Here is a 13390-nt window from a genome sequence, read left to right on the forward strand (position 1 = left end):
ATGTGAAATATTACAGTAAACTTTCAAATGATCCGACTGGGATTTATCTGCATGAGCTGAGCCACCTCCTTGATGACGGTCTATCAGTGGGGGCGATATCCAGGGAAACATATGGTTTTCTTTTTGTTCCATATCCCATCACACCCACTTATTATTTTCTTCCAAAAATCCACAAGACACTGGTGAATCCACCAGGTCGTCCGATAATCGCAGGAATAGGCTCTATGACTAACAACCTTTCATTTTTTGTAGATAGTTATCTGCAGAAATATGTTAAAGAGTTGAAATCGTATATAAAAGATACGACAGATTTTTTGAAAATGACTAAGGACTTGCAATGGAAAGATAGTTATTATTTCATAACCAGCGATGTGGAGGCATTATATTCGAACATAGACCACGAGCTGGGCATTAAAGCGGTTAAATATTACCTTTCTAGAGATCCTGCGATCTCGGACGACCTGGTGGATTTTATTATACGTTCTATCCGTTTTATTTTGACACACAATTATTTTATTTTTGACTCACATTTTTATTTACAGTCACTGGGCACAGCTATGGGGACCAGGTTCGCCCCGAGCTTCGCAAATTTGTTTATGGGACAATTTGAGGAACATCATGTGTGGGGGGCGGAGCTTGGGGCGAACTTGGTCCTCTATGGCAGATACATAGACGATTTGTTTTTTGTTTGGGATGGGGATTTGGATTCTGTTACACAATTCACGAATGGTCTTAATAATAATGGTTTTGGGTTGAAATTTACAAGTAACTTTCATAAAAGTAATGTTAATTTCCTGGATATCGCCCTCAAGATAGAAGGAGGTAAAGTACAAACTGAGACCTATATTAAAAGTGTGGACCAAAATAGGTACCTTAACTATCAGAGTAATCATTATAAAAAATGGAAATCAAACATTCCCAAGAGTCAGTTCATGCGGATAAAGCGGAACTGCTCAACAAATGGAGCATTCAAAAAACAAAGTGAGAATATTCGTCAGTCGTTCCTTGAGCAGGGCTACCCCCCCAGACTATTGCAGGAGTCCATGGAAGCCGTGGAAAAAATAGACAGAGAAATATTACTAGGTTCTGACCTGGGAGCACAGGAGACTAGAGAAAAGAAGACGGAGCATGTTAAAAATAAGAAGGCTGTGTTTGTTACACAGTATAATACTAAAGCAATGGAGATTAAAAAGATCATGAAAAGGAATATGTATCTGTTAAAATCAGATGAAATTCTCACCAATGAAATTAATTTTGATAACGCAATAGTATTTAGAAGAGCACGTAATCTAAAAGAAAAGCTGGCGCCGAGTTTTTTTAAGAAAAAGGAAAATAAAGACATTAGCCTAACAACCTGGCTTCCACCCAAACCCGAAGGCTACCATAGATGTGGAGGGGGGGGGTGGGAGGTTCTTGTGGCTCCTGTATTACCTCTGAAAAAAAGTACACAAATTTTTCATCCCATGTCTCTGGAGAAATTTTTCCCATCAAAACCTTCATTAACTGTAAAACCAAATATATAATTTACCTTTTAACCTGTGGGTGCGGCCTGCAATATGTAGGCCGCACTATTAGAAATCTCCACATTAGGTATATGGAGCATAGGAGAAATATTATGAAAATGAATAGGAATAATAGTCTTTATAGGCATATGGCCCTATGTCAAAAAGGTGATGTGAAGGGGTTCCGTATGTTGGGGATCGAACATGTCGTGAGTACACCTAGAGGCGGAGATAGATATGTCCGCTTGTGTAGGAGAGAGGCCTACTGGATTTTCTGCTTGAAAACTTTAAGTCCACTTGGACTAAATGATACAATAGAATTGAACGGTATTTAGTATTCTCCTTTCGAGTATACCAACAATCATGTTTGGGATGGGTAACTTGTCCGGGTTAGGAGTCAAGAATTGGGTATTAGCATCTTTAATTATGCAAGCTAGATTTTGAATACTTTTAGTCACACTATTTGTGAGATTTATTAGTGGGGGGTGGGAGGTTCTATTAGTTAACTATCTATTTGAAGGGTATATTCACCATTAGGTATTTGCACTAACAGTTGTATTGTTATTAATTCTGAGATCCATGAGGGGGGGTGGGGGTATAAAATGTATGTGAAGGGTTAATCCATCAATAGGTAATCAGCTGTATTTACATTATTTACTAAGCATAAAATGAGGGTGGGTTGCACGGTAGGAGGGGGGTTTGGTTATTGAAGGGTAGGAAATTGTGGCCACTATATTGGGAATATTACATAATCTGTTAATATATATATAAAGATATTTTATAATTATTATTTTATAATGATTTATTAATTTTTGAGTGAGCAACACATTAATTATATATATTTTTTAGTTGTAAATTCAATTTATGCATGCTATCGAATCTGGGACCCTATGGACGGATTGAGTCCTCTGGATTAAATTACCAACATCGATGTTATAATTGAAGATGTCCTGAGATTATCAGTATTTTTACTCTATATTTTCTGATTATTATTATTATTTTATTATGTTCATGCATTAATTGAAAATTCTGCTTTTTTATATATAATCTAATTATTGATGCAGAGAGATGAAATACTATCAATTAATTATGAATTTTTGTCATGTATTTTTTGTTATTAATGTTATGTCTTTGTTATGTGTGTGTATGTCCCTTTAAGGATTGATAACCAACATAGGATAATGATAAGCCCGTTTTGGTCTGTATTTCTAAGAGGCAAAATGTTAGCAGAAATAGAGGCATGGTGGAATATGTATGGGCATATGGACTATTGATTGTGCTAAAAGGAAAAAAACCCGTTTATTCGGGATATGCAAATGAGGCTTGTATATGCAAGACTATATTGTTATGCTCCCGGAGTGAAACTGAGGCTTGACACGCATTAAACAAAATGGCCGCGGGAGCCTATAAATACATGTGAACGAGAACGAGGCTTGGAGTGCAACCCGGAAGTGCGGGTGTAATGAAGGGCGCGAAAGTCGCCGCTATATAACTGTCCGATTTATGATTGTGGGCTCAGACTGAGGAAGCCGCCGACCCCAGTGACAGGCGGAGAAACGCGTTTTTGAGCCCATACCCACCGCTGGTCTTATTGTGCAGTGTTCCTGTTCAGCGCAAGTACACGTGGATTACAAAAATCTTTAACCACCCAGCTGGCTGGTCCAGCAGGAAAGGTCCCCATTGCAGCAAGTTCCGGATTACATCTCTGGTAAAATTATGGAGTGACTGACCTGAGGGTTAATTACCACTATTATCAGCGCATTGCCTTGGAACCAAATGTACAGGACTGGTAACTATACCCAAGTTCTAATTTTGCCTCTAGATACATTCTGCACAAAGCCTCATTCATCTAGTGACTGAACCAATCGGCCAATCCTAGCTAATATCTAGCTTTTATATTATATGTTGTGTGTTGTATGTTTTTTCTTTCCGTCTGTTTTTTGTGATTGCAATCCATGAATTGTTATTGGGGGAAAATATTATTATATATTGTTTTAATAAAATGATTTATATTTTTCATTACAAACGTATGGACATTTGATTACTGAGCAGGACCGCGCTTCTTAAAGTGACAGATACCTATGGTGTCTGCCACTTAACTTGTACATTGTCTCTCTAAAAGGGATCAGCACTCCCTGTATAAGAAGCAGCGATACTCCTGCACAGTTAACTAAATATATGTTTACATTAAACGGTATATCTCTATAGACTGTGTTCTTTTGTTGTTGGCACTGTGGGGATAGTGTCCTTGAAACTTTCCTGTAAATACAGATCTAGCACGACTAGCGCTACCGAGTGGCCCCAGGGTCACTAATTTTTGTTCAGACTTTCTAAATGATTGCCAAAAATAGTAGTCAAACTGCTTACTAATTGCTTTACAGGACAGTGAAAGGAACAAATCATTAATACAGAGGTGGGAAGGAGTTACACCAGAGCTGTTCAATTCAAAGACGTGTAGAATTTAGTGCAAAATACACAACTAACACTAGGCTTATAAACACAAAGCACACAGAATGTTGATGACGGTGTCCCTTAGGAATTAATTAGTTTTTATTACAGTCAATAAACAAAACAATGAAATAATTTATGTTCCGTTTATCTGTGGACAGAAAGCTAGATTATCTTCGACAAACAGCATGGTGGTTACCCATTGTGCAAACAACCTCTAACTGCGTCAAAATTTGTTTGTGGGTGGGGGTTAATGTGGCACACTCCAGAGCCTTAACGTAAATCAGACAAGCATGCTCCATTTATTGCTTTGTTGCCTGCAATCATTACTTGTCCTAGCCTGCTCTTCCCTGAAAGCATATGACTTCCCATCTGCTTGTTTGCTCCACAAAAGCCACAACTCCAAAGTTTTTATCAGTGTAAATATATCCATAAAAGAAAGCAAGGACCCAAATGAACAGATCGAGCATTTAAAGAATGAAGTAAATGTTGCATTACATCATACAAAATCCTCTGCATTCAACAATTAACAAAGATCTTTAAAATTCTCCACTGTGCATGGTGTCCAAGCGTGACAAAATGTTTAATCTACAAAGGATTGCCTGAGGGAAAGAACAGCCCAACATGCGTACCGTGTACGATGACAGTTGTCCTGTGCACACAAAGGAGTGGTGACAAGTCTCAGAATACACGGCTAAACTGCACACACACTAAAATTCCAGTAATTAGTGTTTTGGGTATGTGATTTTTTTTTTTTTACATAAACTTTATTCTCTTAAAGTAATACCATAACAAAAGAGGATAATAACAGTAACTGGAGACAGTTCATCACACTGCTCTCTCCTACTGAATCATAAAAAAAAGAGATATTGAACTTGCTTCTTCACACGTACATTATTGGAGAGGTTAAAACATGAATAGCACCTCTATAGCATTATTTGGAATACATCAGGGATTGGACAAGGGCCCTTATTCAGATCTGATCGCAGTACAAATTTGTTCTCAAAATGGGCAAAACCACGTGTACTGCAGGTGGGGCAGATGTAACATATACAGAGAGAGAGTTAAATGTGGGTGGAGTGTGTTGAAAATGAAATATACATTGCAGTGTAAAAATAATGCAGCCAGTATTTACCGAGCACAGAAACAAAATAACTCACACAAATCTCTCTCTATATATGTATGTATATGCCTTACCTGCAGTGCACATGGTTTTGCCCATTTTGAGAACAAATTTGTACTTCGATCAGATCTGAATAAGGACCAATATAGGAATGATCTCAACAACGTCAATGGAATTATTCAACTAAAAAAGGGACCTTGGTTAATCAGCTGGTGTATTATGCCAAAAAGAAAATTGCAATTAAACCATAAACCTGTACAAATCTCGTTAGAACAGACATCACAGGCTCAACTCAAAAAATAAGGTTTGAGCAAAGTAAGTTTCACACTAGTAGCATTTAGCTTCCAACTCCTCAAAGAAAACATTGTCAGTGATAAATGCTGTGCCAAATTTTTGACAGATGCAGCACTGTGAACTGGCTCTTGTATAGAAAAGAAAATCAATTAGCCACTCAGATACAGCAATTAGAAGGTATTTGTTTTGCTGGCACAGACTGTTCTTAATTATAAGTGGATTGCGCAATAAAACATGTGATCATAGTGAGAGGGCAAAAAAAGTCACCTAGGTCACAGTTTTCATGCAAAGCATCAATAATTTCTTCTTAGCGATGACATGATCAGGCTCAGAGTCCCATACACAGGGATGGGACCCCACGAGCTACTGGCAGATATTAACAAGTTTGCTCATGAATCAAACCCTCATCATCACTCCATTAATGATTGTTATATACTAAAGTGCAACCATTTCATAATTATATAAAATGTAATAAACTTATGAAATGTTATAGGGATGTGGACGTGGTCTAAATTGTGGTCTACAGTTGCCATCCCAATCATGTGGTTTAAAAAACCCTGACCCTGAAAATAGCTATCAACATGTTCAGGGCTGTGATCAGGGCTGAATTTGGCCCTCAAGGCGAGAAAAAGCCGTGGCCACTGCATCAGAGCACTTCTTACACAGATTCATACAGATATACAAATGTTGCACATCAAATAGATCAGTGTAATCTAACAAAGTAAATTGGTCTCTCCGATTTTTTTAATTTATGTGAATGCACATATTTTGAGAAAAACATTCGCTATAGCTAAGCCGCCAAGTACAAAGTGTGTCGATAGGGTCTTTTTTTTTTTTACATGACTTCGGCGAGAGTGTACAGACACATCTGGTTGCTGTTCTGGCCATAATTCCGGGTACTGCTTTGCCCATTCCACCCCCCACTGCTGCGGCCCTGTCCCACACCATCCCATCCCTCGACCACGTTTACGCTGTTACCAGTAGGTCCTCTTCACTGGCTTCTGTCTTATTTCCCTAGCAACACGAGCAGGTGGAAAGGCGTTGCACGCCCCTTTTCCCACTGCACATGGATGTGGGAGACAGGACAGACTATAGAGAATTATTATAAAGAGATTAGAATTTTTGGACCTGTTGTTCACTGGGCCCCAAGCACTCAAAACGCTGTCCTCCTCTCTCACACTATACAGTAAAATATTCCAAAACTCATGACTTTAAAATTAAAATTAGTAACCTTCAAACATAATGGGGCAGATGTATTAAGCTTTGCGAAGAGATAAACTTGAGATAAAGTGGAGATAAATTGGAAAGAGATAACGCACCAGCCAATCAACTTCCAACTGTCATATTTCAAACACAGCTGATTGGCTGGTGCGTTATCTCCTTCCAGTTTATCTCCACTTTATCTCAAGTTTATCTCTTCGCAGGCTTAATACATCTGCCCCAATACTTGTTACAGACTTCTCACATCACACTACAAATGCTATTGATTAAATCAATAAACTGTCATGTGACAGTTTGTATGATCTGTCCAGAAGGAATAGGAGAACGCAGGCCATAATACTTAGCAGCAGGGAGAAGAGTAATGACGCAGTTTGTGTTGCATTTTACATAAGATTTTACACCCATAGAGGGGAAAGTGTCGGGATTTCGGCGTCAGGATTTTGACCGCATCCCCCCAGTAGATACTGTGTAACATGTAAAAGACATGAAGCAAAATACTGGTGCTATATTATATATTATCTTTCCCTATAGATTGTAAGCTTGCGCGCAGGCCCCTCCTACCTCTAGGACTGTCTAACACTACCCAGTTTTGTTTCATCACTGTTTTTCCAATTGTAAAGCACAACGGAATTTGCTGTGCTATATAAGAAAGTGTTAATAAATAAATGATAGCAAATTAATAAATAATCCCTATGTTCGGGAAAGTTACTCGCTTTTAACAAAGTTATACTAGGTTCAGACTGATAGTTTAAGAAACCCAGCTTTTACCATTCTGACAGGTGCAGTCCCGACATCCGTTCATACCGGGTCAACATTCCTAGGTCTTCAACCCTACTTTATTTCTGGGTCTACAGCCCCGCACCCGTGGACCGATTTCAGTCTATATAGCTGGGGATATGGTCATTGAGCCACCATATCCTGCGTGTACGGGGCCACAGGCCCTAGGAGTGCGCTCCCGCGACTAACTCAGTACTGGTTGTTGGTTGGATGAGCATGTTCCTGCGACCAGCGACTTTCTCCTACAGTGACTCTGATGAAAAACGGGACACTGCAATTTGATCACTGATCGATTTATTGCTGAGCAACCAATCGCTCGGTGTGCATGAAGTGAAAGACAAGGACTGTCGACCCTGATTGACCCTTTCACACTGGAAACGGACAAGTGTTGAAATGCAAATTACCGGGTAGAAATGGTTGACCCGGTAATTTGCATAGCAATGTGAACTGGGTATTACTGACTCGTACAAAGGCAGCCCCTAGTTGTGATAAACACCAGACACACCACACTTGTGGTCAATTATTTATAAAATGATGGCGGGGGGGGGGGGGGGGGGGGGGCGGACACCTGTTACATAGCAAATACTGTCAACTTTAGGTGCATATGTTGGTTTCTAGGATGAACCCTTAATTTCCAATAACCCTAGAACCACTACATTACAGTTTGCTGATAGTCAGGCATTTTTTTTTACCAGTGTGTAAAGGGCATGTTCAATGTATAGTGTATAAGACATTTCTATCAATGATATGTGTCAGTACCAGAAATGGCATGAGGACCGCCATACGTATATTTTCATGTATCCCACACACACACACACACACACACACACACACACACACACAGGCAGAGCAAAATGGTTTGCATTGATATTTTTGTGCTGATTTTGTCAGTTTTATCTAATGGAAGTTACTGATGTTCTTAAGTATATGGAAAATTGAAGTTAAAATATAAAATCACTAAGAGACAGGGGTACTCTTTACCTAGAAGGGCGCCAGCGATTGGAATCGCGGGCGTCGGGGGTAAAAAATCGCGGTCATCGCGGGTACATAAAAATCGGCTGCCCGCGATGACCGCGATTTTCCCATAGGGAACAATGTTAAAAAGGCTGATTGACCGCGATTTTCATGTAAAATGCCTCAATGCCCGCGATTTTACCATAGGAATCAATGTTAAATGGGCTACAGAGCCCAAATAGGCACAATTAACCCTGAAATGTCCCCCCAAATTTTTAACGCCACCCCACGATCCACGCCAACCCGAAGCGTGGCGAGCGCAGCGAGCCCGCGAGGGGCGGCGGTACGCGTCCTCCGACCTTTTCATGCCCTACTATCCACGTCGGCGTGGAGTTGAGAATAGAATAGTGTGGCGAGCGCAGCGAGCCACCGAGCCCGAAGCGTGGCGAGCGCAGCGAGCCCCGCGAGGGGACGCGGATACCTTCACAGGTAAACGCGTCCCTTCGCGGACTTCACAGGTGTCCGCGTGGCCACGGACACCTGTGAAGCCCGCGAGGGGACGCGTATAACTGTGAAGGTATCCGCGTGCGCTCGCCACGCTTCGGGCTCGCCACACTATTCTATTCTCAACTCCACGCCGACGTGGATAGTAGGGCATGAAAAGGTCGGAGGACGCGTACCACTGCGCTCGCCACGCTTCGGGTTGGCGTGGATCGTGGGGTGGCGTTACAAATTTGGGGGGACATTTAAGGGTTAATTGTGCCTATTTGGGCTCTGTAGCCCATTTAACATTGATTCCTATGGCCAAATCGCGGCCATTGAAGCATTGAATGGAAAATCGCGGTCAGCACTCAATTTAACATAGAACCCTATGGGAAATCGCGGTGATCGCGGGCATCGCGGCCGTTAATGTACTGCCCGCGATGCCCGCGATCACCACGATGGGCGCCCTTCTAGGTAAAGAGTACCGAGAAATGAAACACTGTTAGACATCCTGACTTACTTCTACTGAGGGAATATGGACCACTCCGGTAGACCTTCTCTTTTCCCGAAGCTTTCGCTTCTCAATCTGCCCTTTACCCTTCCTGGCACTTGGGCCGCTGGAGTTCTTCCCCTTTTCCTTTGCCTTGCTTGGGCTATCTTGTGGAGTAAGTGGTAGCGATTCCTCCTGTGCTGCTCCTCCTATCACTACTACTACACCATCTTGTACAGGGCCTTGGCCTTTCTTTTGCTGGCTAGCAGATGAATTAACTTGCTGGTCTTCATCAGTTTTCCTAATGGCAGTGACTTTCAGTACTGTTGAGGGAGCACTAGCTTGGTTATTGCTGTTTGACGGATTAATGCTACTATTATTATTATTGTTCATCTCATTGCTAGTTTTATTGATAATTTCAGTTCCCCCAGCAGCCCCTGCTGCTGCTGCTGCTGCCGCCGCCGCCGCCACCTCCGCTCCATACATCTTTGCTCTCATTTTCTCCCTTTTGGCTTTCCACTCCTCCAGGAAGTCGGTGGTGTTAGTGGAAGATGGGGCATGTGATCTGTAACCCCCACTTGCCATGTTCTCTCGTATCAATCACAAAGATCTCCAGATGTTCAGGACATGAAATGGGCACTTTACAAGTACAGTCAGGCACTTGGAGTTTGAAACCTAAAAAAAATATAGTGTTAATATGTGACAATAAAATCAGAAGATGTCTCGATGCCTACATGCACAACTAATACCACCACCATTAAACTGGACTCAAGTTGAGAGAAACACATATTGACAAGTAAACATACTGGGCTGCACACATTTCATCTGGGTACCCGGCAATAAGCTTCCCTGTTTGGTGCCAGAGAGTCTGATGGTAACTTGGCTTTTCCTACAGTACTACTAATCTCCTTTCTAAAGAGACAGCTCTAGTTTTTCTCTGATATACTGACATGACTGCTTAATAAGTCAGTGCACACACTTTCAGACACACTGCCTAGATCAGACAGCCATGCGTTGTCATACAACATATTACTTGCTTCTTTGGTAACAAAGATTAAATAAATCAAAATTACAAGCAGGAAACAACAGCAGGATCAGCCCTTTCCTTCATCTTTTCATGTTCTAAGAAATCAAGAAAAGAAAAAAAAATTGATCTAAGTAGCCAAAGGTTAATAGAGCGCTACATCAAAAGCACAGCTTGCTACCTATGCAGTGCGTGGACATTGCTAGTTGTGCCAGCAATACAAGCGTATCACTCTTGTAACGAACACATGACCCGACTACAATTCCTATAGCATGCCAGCCCTGCTGTAATCTACAGTTCACGCACGAAAGGCTTTCAATGCAGAAAAATGGTTTCACTAGATATTTTTTAAACTGTGTAAACCAATATTGTTTGATTGCTAATGTGTGTAGAGAATTCATATGTGCAGTGTAAAAAGGTGTATATAATAGTGTGTTGATGTGATCAGTAGTGCTATTGATGTAATAATAATAATAGTAGAACAAATACTGAAAAAAAGCAGTCGGATTACAAGGGCTGACAGTACCGGCCCTAGCTCTAATGTAAAAGTAGATAAAACTTGGTACGGAACTTTTTAGCTTGTTGCCAACCCCAGATGCCAGGCTGAGAGATACCAGGGTAGTAGATGCCAGGCTAGGACACAGAACTGCAACAATGGGAGCCCATAAGCGGGTCACAGGGAGATGAGCCTGAGCGAGTCTCTCCCTAGGGGATGCCATTACTTTATAGCGAGCAGCAAGTAGATGGAGCGTGCTGTAGTAAGAAGCCCAGTAGCCGCTGCCAGTGGGAAGGCGAGCAGACACGCGTGCACTCCGGTTACCGAGCAGTAGCAGCCCTGTACCTGCCCGCAGCCGCGGCGATAAGCGCTATACCAACTTCTGCGCAAAGTTTCATGTGCGAATTTCAGGCACCCTCTTCTCCCCCCCCCCGCGTCACTCCGCCTCCCCCTGCAGCAGCAGGCACAGGTAGTGCGGGGTCCGCGCGGCTTCCATTACCTGTACTGCGGGGACACAGTTGTCACTCAGTCACCGGGCTGCCAGCCTCTAGGACAAGGTGCGGCGAGTAATTGCTCAGTCACCTCTCGCTCGCTCTAGTCCCGGAAGAAGCCGAAAGAGGCTCGGGCAATTCCGGAGAGTGACGAAGTTCGGCGGCTCAAAGGGGGGTGGGGGGGATCGCGCTCCGAGCCTTCCCGGAACCTGCCGATCGCCGCCGGCACCACAGCAGTCACATGGGCGCAGCCTGCCTGTACTCCTCGACTGTCTCTCCACAAACACAAAGCTACAGTACAGTATGTGGATTATACCCCTTTTACACCAAAAACCCTGGTCGGACCCTGGTCTTTGAATGCTGGAGTATCCAGGGTCTGACCCTGCTTTATACCCCATTTACACAGCACTTTGACCTGGGTCGGACCTGGGTCTGCACCATTTACACTGAACCTGGGTCAGCCCTGCCTTAAATAATATTTTATATATATATTTATAGAAAAATATATATATATATATATATATATATATATATATAGAAATATATATATATATATATATATATATAAATATATAATATATAGAAATATAATATATATATATATATATATATATATATATATATATATATATATATATATCAGGGCTGACCCAGGTTAAGTGTTTTTTTTTTTTTTTTTTTTAAGGTGCTGGGGGTGCCGGAGGGTACCTGTCCTGCCTGCTGTGCTTGGTGTACCTGGGGGTACCGGGGTGCTGGGGGGTGCAAGGGGTGCTGAAGGTACCTGTCCTGTCTGCGGTCGGATCTCAGCGGAGAAGATGATGTGCGCCGTTGCTGTACCACCCCCCCCCCCCCTCCCCGGCAGACGGTCCCTGCGGCGTATGGAGTGTCAGTGGCGGGGGTCCCTCTGGCGCATGGGAACTAGTACTAGTTCCTATGCGCTGGAGGGACCGCCGATACTGACACTCCATACGCCGCAGGGACCGGCTGCCGGATGCGGGGGGGGGGGGGGGGGGGGTGATACAGCAGCGGCGCACATCATCTTCTCCGCTGAGATCCGACCGCAGGCAGGACAGGTACCCCCAGCACCCCTAGCACCCCCGTACCCCCAGCACAGCAGGCTGACAGGTACCCCCCCCCCCTCCTCCCGCAGCAGCTGGGAACATCTTCCCCAGCGCTGCACGCTGTGGACCCGCTGCGGGTGCCTGCACCCGCAGCGGGACCATTTACACCTACATTTACACGGGTCCTATCCGTGTTCTACCCAGGTCAGGACCTGGGTAGAGGACCCGTGTAAATGGAAACGGATACCCCCCATTTACACCGCCGCGGATCCGGGTCTGACCCGCCGCTGACCCGGATTTTTCGGCGGTGTAAAAGGGGTATAACAGACACAGGTATAAGTGCTCACCAGCACAGACCAAACACCATTGCTAAATAAATACCCATACATTATTTATTCAAAGAGCTTGCCATTGTCTTAATCCTTGTTATGAAGAACTTCACTTTGTTGCAGTTTCATGTAACATAAGGATGAAAAAATAAAAAAAAACATTGGGGCAGATTTATTAAGCCTTGTGAATTGGTAAAGTGACTGGTGGTAATGCAGCAGCCAATCAGTGGTACTTCCTCATCTTTGCGGTCATCGCTACACCAGATACATTCGCCACTACTTAATCGCTACATAAGAATTTTTGGCGAGGAAGTACCCCACCCTCCAGTGTCCACGCCATCATCCTGTGTCCATGCCACCATCTATTACATTTAGTAAAGGTCCAAAGCGTGGCGAGCGAAGTGTGGCGAGCCCGCAAGGGGGCAATGGTGCTACGTTAGTTCTGTAGCGTAAGCGGTGGCCACAAAGATGAAGTTTTTCAATCAGCTCATAAATGGCGTTTTTCAAACAGCCTGTAGCTTGACAGTTAGGTGCTGATTGGCTGATGCATTATCACCGGCCACTTTATCACTTTACCAGGTTTAATGGATAATTCAGACCTGATCACTGCTGTGCGCATTCGTAAGGAGGCAAATTGTTGTATGACTGGAAATGCTTTGGATCTTAATGCTCATGTGCAAAGCCAAACCAACAAAAT

General features: G+C 43.0%; 1 protein-coding gene across 2 annotated transcripts in view; it reads right to left on the bottom strand.

Annotated features, from left to right (window-relative positions):
* PAWR (pro-apoptotic WT1 regulator) overlaps positions 1-11437 on the bottom strand; it is a 181642-nt gene extending 170205 nt beyond the window's left edge. Inside the window, exons 1-2 of one of the 2 annotated variants that reach the window (XM_083182620.1) lie at positions 11312-11437; positions 9323-9967 (exon numbers count right to left, since the gene is read on the bottom strand). In XM_083182620.1, the coding sequence (XP_083038746.1) occupies positions 9323-9877 (555 nt within the window). In that variant the 5' untranslated portion in view covers positions 9878-9967; positions 11312-11437. Of the gene's footprint in view, positions 1-9322; positions 9968-10887; positions 10990-11311 lie in introns of those variants that run through there. The other variant, XM_083182621.1, reaches the window with a different exon arrangement.
* Positions 11438-13390: the final 1953 nt, after the last annotated feature.

Source organism: Crinia signifera, chromosome 4 (genome assembly GCF_055691185.1).
Source record: "Crinia signifera chromosome 4, ASM5569118v1, whole genome shotgun sequence".
NCBI lineage: Eukaryota > Metazoa > Chordata > Amphibia > Anura > Myobatrachidae > Crinia > Crinia signifera.